This window comes from Arachis ipaensis, chromosome B9, assembly GCF_059453495.1.
Source record: "Arachis ipaensis isolate K30076 ecotype BB chromosome B9, ASM5945349v1, whole genome shotgun sequence".
Classification (NCBI taxonomy): domain Eukaryota; kingdom Viridiplantae; phylum Streptophyta; class Magnoliopsida; order Fabales; family Fabaceae; genus Arachis; species Arachis ipaensis.
Genome location: NC_142444.1, coordinates 14,730,348 through 14,746,183, shown reverse-complemented (window position 1 = coordinate 14,746,183; position 15,836 = coordinate 14,730,348). Strand labels below are relative to the sequence as shown.

The 15,836-nt window shown below is 29.6% G+C and overlaps 1 protein-coding gene and 1 long non-coding RNA gene across 2 annotated transcripts; both read right to left on the bottom strand.

The window, feature by feature from the left end:
- Window positions 1–989: 989 nt before the first annotated feature.
- LOC107618228 (MLP-like protein 43) lies at window positions 990–2,708 on the bottom strand. The gene is made up of 2 exons (XM_016320233.3): window positions 2,398–2,708; window positions 990–1,487 (listed from the first exon to the last, which is right to left on the bottom strand). The coding sequence occupies exons 1-2, from the start codon at window positions 2,588–2,590 to the stop codon at window positions 1,210–1,212; spliced, it is 471 nt and encodes a 156-aa protein (XP_016175719.2). The 5' UTR covers window positions 2,591–2,708; the 3' UTR covers window positions 990–1,209.
- Window positions 2,709–4,135: 1,427 nt separating this feature from the next.
- On the bottom strand, window positions 4,136–7,040 carry LOC107618230 (uncharacterized). The gene is made up of 3 exons (XR_001615170.3): window positions 6,602–7,040; window positions 6,455–6,509; window positions 4,136–4,423 (listed from the first exon to the last, which is right to left on the bottom strand). It is a non-coding gene; the product is annotated as an uncharacterized LOC107618230 (long non-coding RNA).
- Window positions 7,041–15,836: the final 8,796 nt, after the last annotated feature.

Here is a 15,836-nt window from a genome sequence, read left to right as displayed (position 1 = left end):
AATGAAACTTTTTTAATTAATGTTATATTCAATTATGTGTAATTTTGTTATATTTCTTATATTTTTCAGATTTTATGATTTATGGGTTAGATTTACCTATCGTCTAACAATTTTACGAATTACGATTTTGCATTAGCTTTTCGAATTATATAATAAATAAAAACTACGATTTTACTATCTTGGTCATTAGCCTTTAATTTTAGTTAGTTAGTTGTTATATCATGGTTAAAAATATGTTGAAATTATACATTAGAAAATAGTTTATAACTAATCATAGTTAATTAGTTTTACAAATAGTCTTTATACAATAATACTCATTTTTGTAATCATTCATTCTAATTTTAACAAACAAGTCATTTTATCTCACTTTTTTTCTTTTTCTTTTTTTTCACTGTTCATCATATTTTCCAACCTTCCACAATTCACAACCTTTTACAATAAATAGAGATTGAAATAAAAAAATTATTAAAATACCCCTATTAATTAAAAAAAATAAAAATAAAGGCATAATAAAACATTTAAACCATTGATAAAAAAACTAAAATCATTGATATAAAGATTGAAATTTTTGAGGTATAATAAAATATAAGCTCACGCACAATCAATCATGTACACACAACAATTGCAGTAAATTTAAACTTAGCTCCTAAAATTAAGATTCTAAATTACTAAATAAGACTGTAAAATCGGATCTAACTAATCAAATAAACTTAAAATAAACTAAAATTTTTTCACAACATCAAAAAAAAAAAAATTTATAGAAACACATAAAATAAAGGAAAAGACTCTTGATATAGAAGGACAAAGATCAAGACATAAATTACCAACACAATTACCAAAATTTTAATTTTAGTCTATAACTACTAATAAACACAATACTGAATGTACTGTCTTAAAAGTTAAAACAAATGTTACCTAAATGTATGTCTTAAAACAAGTGAATAAACTTTTTCTCTGAAAATATTCAAGTATTTCTCGACAATAATATCTCATTTTCACACGACAACTTAATCATCTATTATTTATTATTGAACGTAGGACATGAAACATGTATCTCGGCTCAATAAGCTTAGTATATATAGTAGCTTATACCTTGCCCATTATTTTAGCAAAGATACATAAGGGCACATCATAATAATATTATTATATAGCTCCAATTACCCAGCTTTAAATTCACCATTAATTTGATGTGAATTATTCATCACTTTTTCAGCAGCCTTTGGAAATAAGGTGAACTTCAACCTGTTTGCTCACATCAACTACCAACTGCATCATAGTGTGAGGATCAGAAGTGTTTTCATTGATCTTCTCATATTCCATGGTCCAACGCACCATGCATCCTCCCTTTTTGTTGGGAACAGCATGAAGCAAGAACTTGAAGCTCTTGTAGTGGTTCAGCAGGTCTCCTTCCAACTCTCTAAAGCTCATTTTATTGTCTTCTTTGTCAATGTCTTCAATAATCTCCTTAGAAACACAAGCCTTGCCATCTAATCTTGTCAAAACCAAAAACTGTTTAGATTTTACGGATCAAAGGAAATAAAAAGTGTCATCACAACATTGTGAAAGTCGCAATGCTAAATCGTTGCAACCACACTTCAGTTAGAGATATGATGTTCTCTCTTTCTCTCTATCTCTTTGATGCATGTTACTTCCAGCACTAATTGATGAACCAATCAATTATACCAGAATCTATCCCTGTTTTTAAAGGTCAAAGAATTTCAATTAATTTTCACGAAATCACTTCTTCAAAACTTAAAATTTGGACTTATGTGATTTTTTGTAGGTGTTTATTGGCTAAAAGTTTAGTGTCTAATTAAAAAAAAAGTTAAATAATTAATATTTAATTTAAAAGTATAGAATTAATAAATTTTAAATATTTGAAATTTGATATAAAAAATAAATTTGATAAAAAATTAGCTGTCAAGTGATGGACATCATAGAATTGGGAGATGAGCAATGTTATATGACAGTAAATATTATTATTTTTTAGTAATAATTTGTACTTATATTTTATAGGAATTTTGCACACAAAAAACATATAATATACATCTATATTTATCAAAATTTGCAAATATGAATTAATACAGTTTGTATTTATATTTTTTAGAATTTACACACATAAATTAGTATAATTTATTTATTAAAAATAATTTAATATTTATATTAGTTAAATGATAACTAAAAATACTAAAAATTACTGGCTATAAAAATTTTTTATATAAAAATTTAAACTTTCAAATCTTGTATCAATATCTAAGATTAAACAAAAAGTTATTTGTATGCATAGTGAATCTTGACCGTTACTTTGTGAGGGGAAGGGGTTTGGGGTAAAAGATAATTAAAATATAAACCAAGAGGAATTGACTTTGTAACAAGTTAAGGTCCACTTGACATTACCATGAACATAGCTCCACGAAATGATGGATCTCTCAGTACCCCATCCACCTTCATGAATTACAACACTCTGTACTTTATCAGGGCAAACCTTAGCAACATGGTGTGTCTTGTTGCAGAAAACATCATAGAATTCCTTAGCATCTGCCTTAATATGAAACTCTGTTTCTATCTTTTGGACTTGAGATGTTGCCATGTTAAGCAATTAACTCAATTTCACACTTCTCACCGTAACATGCATGCCTATTTATATACACACACATCAATTTTCCAACTTCTCATATAAACTATTTAAGAACTATATACATTGAGATATATTTCACTGTTATGAGATGCCAAATTGATTATTATAGGCACATATCCTCCAATAACTTATATATCACCTTGAGAATTGAGATGCTTCAATATGTATGCATGCACCAGCACCATTGCTTTCTAATTTCGGTACTTTATAAGATGCCATTTTTCTTCACACTATACGAAAAGCTGATGACGATTTTGAAGAGAAATTTAAAAGGTATTTGTTTATCATGTTTAAAATTTTAGTGTCTAATTGTAAAAAATGTTAAATAAATAATATTTAATTTAAAAATATAAAAAGTAATAAATTTTAAATATTTAAAATTTGTTATTAGAAATAAATTTTCAACAAAAATTCAGCACCTAGGCGATAGATACTACATATAATTGACCAATTTAAAATTATTATTGCTCAAAATTTGGTAGGACTTTGAGTGTGCATTTGAGTGAATTTTTTTTACCCAAGTTACATTCATTTTTGTACATTATAATATGATATTATTATATTAAGTTAATCAGTTTTTTTTCCATCTTTAGAAAGGAGTCAAAGGACTATCTCATTAAAAGAGAAAAGATTTAGATGCATATAAGATATATTTTGTTAGACAAAAATGATTCATCTTTAAATTTTTGTTAATAATTTCGTAAATATCCTCATCTTTCATCTTTCATCATCTCCAAACTCAATTCCTAATTCTAACAATATAATTGTCGGTCCCTCCTCCTCGGCCTCTATTCTCCACCCTTCTTTACCACCACAACTCCCTTCCACCACCACCATCCCCTCCAACCCCCTCACCCTCCATTTTCCTTCGACCATCACTAGCTCCAACACCATTCTCGTCACCTCTACAACTCAAGTGCTGCCTGTAAAATAGACTGTAAAACAGATAGTAAAACAATAAATCTCCACATATTCAAATAATCTTCAAACAATCTTAGCAGCAATATCAGAACAATACAGTAGAAACTAGTACTAAACACTGGGTTGATAAATCAATTAATCAATCCAAACAATTTTCAATTTAAACTGAAGAATAACATGAAAGCATGATTAATTATTCGGTGAAAAAAGTTTGGTAACAAAAAAATTTCAGCCATAATTAGTCAAAATTTTCTTTAATTTACTTCATTTATATCACTTAATAATAGTTTTATTTTTTATCCCACTCTCTTATCATTCTACTCATCATATTCTTATCAACTTCACTTATTAATTGTAACATCCTACCACATAGAGCTTTACGCTTAAGCCGTAAAACAGAAGTGGTGTGGTTTACGACCTCTAAAAGATAATATATACATATAATAACAGAAAGGATATAATAAACTAGGAGCCTTAAGGAAAACAGGTGAAACAAAATCGTGAAAATAAAAACGCAATGCTCAAGAAACGGGATTATTTGCGTACTAAGAAACCTAAAAATCGTAGGTATAAGTAAACAGAAAGTGAGATTAGAGTATCAAGGATACAGAACAACTAGCTCCTGACGCAGCATGCGAAGTCAAGGCTGGCCGGAGAATATTTACATATATATATACATGTCCAAAATCCAAATTTACATAAACAAAACCCTATTTCTCCATAAGCCTCTAAGAGGATCAAAAGAACATGTTGTCTGGAGAGGAAACTAAGTACATATATACATAAATATACATAAAAAGGAAACCCAGTAACCACTTTGCTTCAGAAGTCCAGACGCCTAGCGAGGTGCCTCTCAACCTGCATCTGAAAAACAACAACATAGTATGCGATGAGAACCAGAGGTTCTCAGCATGGTAAAGGTGCCACGCATATAAGATATAAGGTCCTGGGAATTCCAGAGGCAATCCTAGAATGCCAACACTCATATGTAAAGCTTAAGGAACAAAAAACAGAAGTCATAAATAGGTGGTCATCTAAAGGTTCTTAACCTAACCAAACTTAACCTATATACTGAACTTTCCCCACCTTTCCTCCGTACTTCTGTCTCCCATGATTTGCACAGACAAACAAGCAAAACAAGGCAAACGTAAGTAGTTCACAAGTAGTACAGATAACAGTTATAACAAATAGCAGGTTATAGTCACATAGGCAATCCCACATAGTTCATAAACAAGCAAATCAGACAATATGCACATGATGCATGCCTGTCCTATGGCTGATAAGTCTCATCTGTCGGTTATCAAGCCAACCCGACAAGTCCGGTTTGCTAAACCCTTGGACTGTCCCTCGTCACGTATCCCCATGAGTCTATGCATAGCTTTTTCTCTTTTATTCATAAATCATACATTCATTTTTACTCAATGGGGGTTACCATTCCCGGAAATTTATACGTGCCCGGTCACCCTTACGACATAAGGTCAACAGAATATCGAGTTTCAACCTGAAATACGTGGTGGCAAGTCATGGTTATGTATCCAGGGAAACTCGTATCTCAGATAACATAAAAATTCATAATCCATATGTTGTTCATAACCATCCATATTTATTTCATAATCATTCGTCATAGCCATGGCATCTTATCGCTCTCATGCATACACATTCTTCTCATATAATTTATCACTTTTAACGTTTTCTTCATCCCCAAGTTATCTCTATTTCCTAACTCCGTTTAATCACTAGGCTCACTACTTATGATTTAAGATTGAAAGAATGAAAATAGAGGTTTAAAAATTTGAAAATTAGGTTTAAAACCCAAAAATCCATATTTGCTGAAATAGGGGCCACGCATATGCGTGGGTCACGCGTACGCGTGGGCGTACGAAAAGACCAGCTCGCGTATGCGTGGACGTGCATCCTGGCCCATTTCGCGTACGCGTATAAAAAGGGTAGTGATGACAGTCCGCGAATAAAGTGCATGCGTACGCGAAAATTCCAAGCCACGCGTACGCATGGGCGTACGTTTCTCCAAAAAATTTAGTGAAGTTAAAAAGCTATAGAGTTCCATATTTCCGACCCAAACTTCCGACGCACATAACTTATTTGTTTTAAATCATTTTTCATCCGTTCTTCGAACAGCTTAAACTTCATAAACCCAATTTTCATTTAAAATAAGTATGAAACCATTTAGGGGTCTGGAAGCTGAGTTATGGCTCGCCGAAGTTGGGCCAAAATCAATATTTTATAAAAACTTTTAAACCTCAATTTCATTAGGCCAATCTCAATCCCAGCATTACATATATAACATTCGCCTCCCAACCTACTAATCATAACACCATAACCACCACGAGTTACCAAATACAACCATTCCTCAAGTTAACAACCATATACATAATCTCTCAACAATATCAACAAGAATCATCAATATAGCACCACCATTTTTTTTACCTATTCACATTACCTCCATGCATCAACCCATCACCTAACAATATAATATCATCATAACTAACAATCATCCAGCAAATAATACTCAATCAATAATAACAATATTATCAAGAATACTAAGCATTTCATGTCATTCAAACGTTCTAACCTACTCTATGGTCATCTAACCTAAGTTTTCACAGGACATTATATATTAAATGCAAAAAACCTAAACCATATCTTGGCCGATTTTCGTGTATTGTCCAAGGCAAAATCACCAAACCAACACAGCCCCAAGGTCCAAAATTCACCAAAACACTAAAATTCCAACGTCCACAATTTCAAGCTCTAACTACTTTTACACAACCTAACACATGTACACAACACATATACACCCAAATTCACATATCCATATATAAAATTCAATACTCATACACCAATTCAATAAATTAACTTAGGGTTAATAATCCTTACCATACCTACGGACAAAACCATCCAAGTCTGATAAGCTCCGCAAGCTAAATCGAACCTAGAATACCAAAATAAATAAAATCTCAACATAGGTATTTATAACTTTCGAAATTAAGGGGGTAGAAGAACTGGAATGATAGAGTGGGTTACCAATAAAATTGTTCCGGTAGATTCGTAGAGCTCGACATGATGAACGCGTGACCGCAAACGGTGCAGCGATCGGAACTCGGAGCAAGAAGTTATGGTGGATTGATTTGTGGCGTTAGGTTGAAAAGCTTTCCCTCTTCTTCCTCAGTTGTGCAGCGTGAATGAAGAGGAAGAAGAGAGGGGAAGCTGGCTTCATTAATGATATGTGGGCTGAGTTAGGCCCATGGGTCCGGTTCAATCGGTTCGGCCTGTTCGACTTAATTTTGGACCAAATTCTTTAAAATTAGTGTCAAAATTCTCGTTTTAATTAACTCTATCCTAATTTAATATAATATTCACATTTCTAATTTTTTTTGTTAAAAATTGATTTATTGACTAATTATTCACTAATTTTAACAGGGTTTACATTAATGATATTAATTATAATATCATATCTCTTACTATTAGGTATTCTTATAATCAATACTTAATATTTTCTTTTATATTTTGATTTTTATATTTAAGAATACAATAATAATAATAATAATAATAATAATAATAATAATAATAATAATAATAATAATAATAATAATAATAATAATAATAATAAAAATAATAAATAAATAAAGGTAATGATAATATCAATCTATTCTTAATATATAAAAGTAGATACATAAGTTTACCCACATTACTTTTAAAACATCTTTTTCTTTCTACTAATACCATGTCACCAACATCGCTTACTTGGCAAAATATTAGAATCAACCACTCAATTTTTGCCAAATCAACTATTAATTCCAAATCAGCAAAAAAAAAATATACAAAAATTTGTAATCAAATTTGTAAGTAGACATTGAATCCCATATCCATATATTTATTATATCTCACCGTTATAAACAATACAATAAATTTATAACTTCAATAATTAATTTATTAATTTCTATAAATAACTCATTAAATATAATAAACATTCGTATTACAAATTTAATAATAATATTATTAATCATAATAAATTTTACGTTACAAATATTCAAATTACATACTATTATATAAGTCTTTTATCACTATTCCTTCAAATGACATTAAATTTAGCACAAAAAATTTATTTCCAAACCACACAATATCTCAAACTTACTCAATGGAGCATCTTTCTTTGGATAAAATATCACCAAACAAAAAGACAATTAGTTTATCAAAGTTTACGTGGTTCATCTATGGAAAACATTAACACCCACAAATGAAGAAGAGTCTCTTTGCTTAGAAATGATTATATTAGATGAAAAGGTACAAAAGAAATATATTTATTATATTTTTAAATTGAATTTACGAAAAAATACTTTAATTATACTTTTTATATTATTTTATAATACTTTATATATAATTGTATTTTAATATCGTTAAAATTATACTTCTTTTAATATGCTATTCATTATTTTTTTAACTAATTATGAACTATGATTTACTTACACTGCAAGGAATGAAAAGTCTATACTATAAAAAATTTAAAAATAGAAGATACAAATGATTTGTATAGGCCAATTAAAGATATAATGAAAGTAAACTTTTTACTCACAATTGTTGTGAAAGAAATTAAAGATCCAATTTTGAACATTTTTCAAGACTATTAAATTTGCATCACTTGAGACATTGTCTGACAGAGTGGGTCAAAGAAAAATACTAACAGGTAATTTCATTTTATACTATTTCAATTATTCTTATTAAAAATAACTTATTCAAAAACAAATCTACACATTTTTGTTCTTTTTATTGTAGATGTCATTGGAAAACTACATCAAGAGATTAAAAAGAAAGAAAACCATACAAATTCAAGACACATCTTCGAAAGAAAAATATACATGCAAAGATGGAACAAACAATATAATAGAAAGTGCATACAACTCAACAATTCATAAAGAACATGCATTCATAAGAACCTCGACACAAAGAAGAAAGCAACAATTCTAACAATAACCAATAAAGAAAAAAGGAGGACAAGCGCCACATAAGAAGACTAAATCCACTAACTAAAACAAATGCAAAAATCAAATTACTAAATAAAAATGTCACTTTGTACAACTCCAACATCCAAATCTTTTGTACTACAAATTATTTTAAACAAAACACATTTCAAATTTAACTTTAATTTACAATATTTAATTTAATTCTACAAAACATAGCCATTTTTTATATTTATTATATACTATCATTAATTTACCGTCCGCGCATTGCGCGGGTCTCATTATACTTATATTCAATAATTGTAATTAATTCTTGTCCGTTAAGGCATTTATCATAACTTAATAGAGATATAAAACATAAAAATTACCCTTATATATACCTTCTGTTAATTCAATTATGTTCATTAATGAAAACTACCCTTATATATGAAAAATGATTGGGTGTGCTAATGAGAAGGATGTTCTTTACACATTAACAATCCCAACAGTAAGCTCACATACATATAGCAAACACCACTACATTAGCATCAACATCCACATCTAAAAATAAAAGCACAAGTGACATTAAATCACTATCAGTGCCTGCATCACAAATTCATGGAGCAGCAGCTACAGCTCCTCTAAATTAGGAACCCCACCCCTCCTCCAAATAGAATAAAACCCAATGCTAAGTTGTGATAGATTAGTTGTAATAAAGAGGGATTATCCTCTCATTGAATATTCAGATAAAGAACCTTGTGATTTTTGTCATTTTACAAAAACAAAAGAAATTATCTTTTTAATAAGAGTTCTAGCAAATCATTTGAAGCTTTTGATATTGTACATCTAGACATTTGGAGGCCTTTGGCCACAACATCTCATACTCGACATAGATATTTTTTATTGTTATTGGTGACAAAACCATATTTATTTTGCCTATTTTTTATGAAAGTGAAATCTAAAGTTCAAAGTTTAATAAAGAATTTTGTTACTTACATAGAAAATCAGTTTTGAAAGACCATAAAATGTTTCAATTCTGATAATGGGCTTGAATTCATCAATCTCTCTCATTTTTTCACCTCAAAAGTAATTGAATATTAAACTTCTTAAGTAGAAACACCTCAGCAAAATAGTGATGTTGAAAAAAAATACTAACATCTGCTAGAAATGGACGAGCTATACTTTTTCACTCATCAATTTCATACTGTTTTTAGACATATGCCATTACACATGCTATTCATCTTATTAACATAATTCCAAGCTTAATTTTGAGAAATAAATCCCCTTATGAATTAAAGTCCACTTGACATTACCATAAACATAGTTCCATGAAATGATGGATCTCTCGGTGCCCCATCCACCTTCATGAATTACAACACTCTGGACAATATCAGGCCAAACCTTGGCAACTTGGTGTGTCTTGTTGCAGAAAACATCATAGAATTCCTTAGCATCTGCCTTAATAGGAAATTCTGTTTCTATCTTCTGGACTTGAGATGTTGTCATGTTAAGCAATTAACTCAATTTCACACTTCTCATCGTAACATGCATGCCTATTTATATACACACACATTAATTTCCCAACTTCTCATATAAACTATTTAAGAATTATATCTATGGTAGAGAAAGAATTTTATGGTTTTAAGGACTTATTGATAAGATTCTTAATTTGTGGCCAATGTTACAGCCATACAGTATTTATATATGTTTGTAGTGTGGTTTAAAATATTTTCTAATAGCAAACGAGTCCCCTATAATTAAAGTAAGAGGAGTGTTAGGGTCAGCAACTTTTGTGATTTGTATCCATCAAATAGCCATCAATGATGATTTTAATGGTGTGAAATTTGTGTGAGATTGGTGTGAGATTTCATCCAATGGCTTAGTTTTCCTTGTTGGTTACATGCTGGCTAGAATTTGAAAAAGTTGTTAGCCCCTAGATTTTTTATTAATTTGTTGGCCTATATTTTTTATTGATAGCCATGTGTATTGTTATTCAAAATATGAAAGAAAGGTTTTGTGAATTAATATCTTTTTTGTTTAATGTTTTTTTAGTACAACGCCGATAAATATTTTCTTAATTTCTTTTGCTTTGTTATATTTATTTACAAGTAATAATGAAATACATCAGAAGAAACGAGTAAAAATAAGTTAAAATTAAACATTATTTTATATTTTTTTACTAGTTTGAAGAAGAATTATTTATTTTTTCAAATATAACTCGAAGAAAATATGTATAGGCTTTCTTGTTTGAAGAAGAATTATATAAAGCTTTCTTGTTTTTATTTTATAATCTTAAAATTTTTATACTTTTTAATTTTACTAATTTATTTTTAGTTGTCCATGATATCTCCTAATCCGACAGATTAAGGACTAATCTGTCACAAATCTGAGCTCCATTTAAAAATTTATCATTGGCCAATGGATTACTGCATACACAAGGCGAAATTCGAATCCCCAACACTTACTTAATCTCATTTTTTACACTTTAAAAAATACAATTACCTTCAACATTATAGTATTTTCTTGTTATATATTACGTTTTTTTAAATTATATTATATAACCATATATTATATTTTTAATTAAAATATATCATTTAAAACATTCGATTATATATCATTTTTATATTTATTTAATTTTTATTTTTATTTTTAGTTTATATTCACTTTTTTAAAAATTATTTATTTTTTAATTTATAAAATTAATAAAATAAACATTAAATTTTATTGAACATCTATAAATTAAAAAAGTAAATACTTTATAATTAATACAAGTATTGTTGTTTACTTTTTATAGAGGTTTAATAAAATTTAATGTTTATTTTAATAATTTTATTCAATTAGAAAGACAATTAAATTTAAAAAAGTGAACATAAAATAATAATAAAATTAAATTAAATATAAAATTATATTTAATTAAATATTTTAGATTATATATATTAATTAGGAGTATAATATAGATGGTTATGTAAAATAATTTAAAAAACATAATATATAACAAGAAACAGTCTAATCTAGTAATAGTTAAGTTGTTTTCCATTCCTCAAGTCTCTTTTTTTAAACTCACATTCAAATATAATTAAAAAATTAAAGAAAAAAATCTTATTATTTGACACCATTTATTTTCTATAAAAAATTATTAGAATATTTATTTAAAAATAACTTATAAGTTATCAAAATAAATTTTTTGCATTTTAATTTTATCGGATTACAATTTTTAAAGATTGTATACACAAATGCAATTTTAACATTATTATGGAAACCGACCGTAACTACGAATTAGGTATACACATAAACCGCTGGAAGAGTATAACAGTTTATGTTCAAATACGTTAAGGAAAAAACTGTGACACCCCTCCAGCGGTTTTTTTACGAAATTCAATTATGCATAAATCGCGATAGAAATATAGTGGTTTATGCTTGAGTATACGCTAGGAGGGAGTCGTGGATTATTCATCCGTTTGTATCATTTGACAAAAGTTTAGAGAGAAGTTAAACTTTGTTTTAGAGAGTGAGAGAGAGAGAGAGAAAATTATGAATTGAGAGGGAAAGGTTCTTAAGGCTATTGGACATTTGGAAGTACTTAGACACGGGATCATGGCGAACGAACGCAGCATGTACTAATTCAACGGCGTTGCACACGTTGCCGGAAGTATCAACGAAGAGATAAGTTTGTTTTGTTTTATGTATTGAATTTTATATAACATAAAATGTAGTATTAGGGTGCAATAGTTAGAATACATAATTTAAGATTTGTAGTTTAGAATTTCAAAGTTAAGACTTAAAATTTAAAGGTAAGATCAAATATTTAAGTAGAATGATTATTCGTTTGTAATTGAGATTTAGGGTTCAAATTTTAAATACAGTATTTAAGGCTTGTAAGGTTATTTTTTAAATATCATATTTGAAAACTAAGATTTAAAATTTAAGACTCAAATTTTAGAAATAAAATCTAACGGTAGTATTTTATTGTTTTAAATTTTAAAATTATAAGTTTTGTAGTTTAATATTTAAAATTTAAGACTTAAATTTTAGAAATGAAACCTAACGGTTGTATTTTATTATTTTAAATTTTATAATGCAGGACTTATGAATTTAAAAGTTGAACCATTTTCGCTTATTCTAAAATACATTTAGATATGTTTCAAAATTTTATGTAAAAGTTCAACATTTTTGTTTTTCTATTTTAATAAAATTAGGTTGAAAAATAATGTTAACTGAACTATATCTAAAATGTTAGTTAAGATTGGATAGATAGGACACTTGTAATTTTTGTTTCCGATTATAATTTATGGTTTAAATTTGTAATGTTGGAATTTCATTTGGTGTGGTTATTTTTCTCACATGCTACTGTCAAGTAGGTGTATTTACAGTATTTGGAGGCAACAGAATATGCTTTTGCATGATAAGATCATACTCTATTTGGAGAGGGTCGGATTGTACCACCTGACTATGCTCAACACGCGGTGGTTCTGGATGGATGAGCCCTTGGTCAGTATGTTCATTGAGAGGTGGCGTTGACGAATGGATTTTTGATGGTTTAGAAATTCACTAATAAAATTTCGTTGTAAAGTATAGTTTCTAAACCAATCACTAATCCTTTCATACAAAAAGTTGTTTGTCACTAAAACAAACCCCTAAAATTAATAACCGAAGTATTCAAACCTCGGGTCGTTCTCCCTAGGAATTACAATAAAGTGTCTTGTTATTGGTTATGAGTTATTTTGGGGTTTTGGATAAGAAGCATGAAAAGTAAATGGCAATGAAAATAAACTAAAAACTATAAAAGGCTCTTGGAAAGGTGTGAGAACTAGAAGTCCTATCCTAGTTATCCTTCTCAATTGTGATGAGAATTGTTCATTGCTACCACTTAGTTAACCCTTACTAATTAAAGGAAAGTCAAGTGGATGAATTGACTTGAGCCACAAGTCCTAGCCAACTCCCAAGGAAAGACTAGCTTTAGTGCACTCCAAACCAATTAGCAATCTCTCCAATTATCAATCAACAAAGGGATTAGATAACTCAAGTGTCACTAATTACTCTACCTAGGCCAAGAGGAACAAAATCTACACTAAAACTAAAAGAGACATTTCAACAAACACATAAAGTGCAAGAGGAGTAAACATTATTAAATGCAAGAATTAAAGGAATCTACAACTACAAAAACAAGAGATCAATAATAGAAAAGCAAAGAAGACACATTTATTATGAATTACCTCTTATTGAATTGGAAGAATGTAGAAGGAACAATACTAGATCTACAACAAAGTATAAGAACAACATAAAGGAAATTACAACAAAAGAATAGAAGAAGATTGAATGTAGCAACAAAGAATTGAGAGATAGAAGTGGAAGAAAGCAAAGATTAAAACCTAGATCTAAAAACTAAACCTAATTCTAATCCTAATTCTAGAGAGAAGAGAGAGCTTCTCTCTCTAGAAACTAACTCTCACTACTAAACTAAGCTAAAACTAAACTAATGATAACTAACATCTAAAGTATGAAAAGTATCTTCATTCCCCCTTCAATCCTTGGCTTAAATAGCATCAGAAATGAGTTGGATTGGGCCCACAAGGCTTTAGAATTCGCTGGCCACGTTTTGCTTTAAGTGAACCAGGTGGCAGCAACGGCGCGTGCGCGTACTATGCGCGTACGCGTCACCATGCACGGTTCAACCATAGCAAATCTTATATCGTTTCGAAGTCCCGGATGTTAGCTTTCCAACGCAACTAGAACCGCATCATTTGGACCTCTGTAGCTCAAGTTATGGTCGTTTAAGTGCGAAGAGGTCGGCTTGACAGCTTTTGCGATTCCCTCATTTCTTCATGAGTTCTCCATTTTTACATGCTTTTCCTTCATTCCCTTGATCCAATCCTTGCCTCCTAAATCTGAAATCACTTGGCAAACACATCAAGGCATCTAATGGAATCAAAGGTAAATCAAGATTAAACAATTAAGGACCTAAAAAGCATGTTTTCACTCTTAAGCACAATTAAAGGAGAATATGTAAAACCATGCTAATTTATTGAATAAATGTGGATAAAAGGTGATAAAATCCCCTAAATCAAGCACAAGATAAACCCTACAAATGGGGTTTGTAAATCTCCCCACACTTAAACCAAGCATGTCCTCATGCTTAAACCAAGAATGAAGTAAGGGTATGGCATTTATTCAATGAAAACTAACTAAATGCAATCTACCTATATGCAACTATCTAAATGAATGCAAGTGCTTGGTCAAAATAAATCAATTCCCAAGAAACATATATGCACAAGGGCTAAGGACTAGCAAGTCTAATCCACAATTGAATTGAGTTATTAAATATTTTTACAAACTTGCATGAAAATTATGATCATAGGTGAAAACATGTAATTGAGCATCAAACCCTCACCGGTAGTGTTTGCACTCTATTCACTCAAGTGTTTAGGGTTGATTCACTCAATTCTCCTCTATTTCATGCTTTTCAAGATTTGTTTTCTTCTAACAATCAACATTTATTTCATGCATGCATACAAGTATCATGAGGTCTTTTCATTGGTTGTAATGGGGCTAGGGTCAAGGTAGGATGCATATTTGGTCAAGTGAGCTTGAAATTTGAATCTTTGATAAGTTTAAACTTCCCACCTAACCTATGACATCCTATACAATTAAGTTCTAATCTAGCTACCCATTTTTCACCTTTTCACATACTCATGCATTTTCTTTTCATTTCACAACTCATATGCATTGATTTTATTGGACCTTGCCTTGGGGCATTTTGTCCCCTTTTTATTATTTTTTTTCTTCTTTTTTTTCTATTTTTTTTCTTTTCCATATTATTTTTCTTTTCTTTTTCTTTTGTTTTTCTCATTTTTTTTTTCTTTCTATATACAATAGCATCAATGCATAAGGTTTTACATTTGATCAATACATGAGTATGTACCCAATTCCCAATATTTTCAATAACAATACAAAATACCCTTTTATTCACCCAATGTCCCAAGGTTCCCACACTTGAATGATACTCACACACACTAGCCTAAGCTAATCAAAGATCCAAATTAAGGGACAATTATTATTTTTCGCTTTAAGGCTTGTAATGTGCTAAAATAAGAATAAGTGGGTTAAGCGTAGGCTCAAATTTGGCTAACAAAGGAAGATAAAAGGTAAGGCTATTTGGGTAAGTGAGCTAATAAAATGATGGCCTCAATCATATAAATGCATGAATACACAAAATAATGGACATAAAGAATCAAACAAATCAAAGATTACAATCACAGAAAGAGAATAATGCACACAAGAAGGAAAAATAAGTGGTTGTAAGATGTAACCACACCGTTAGGCTC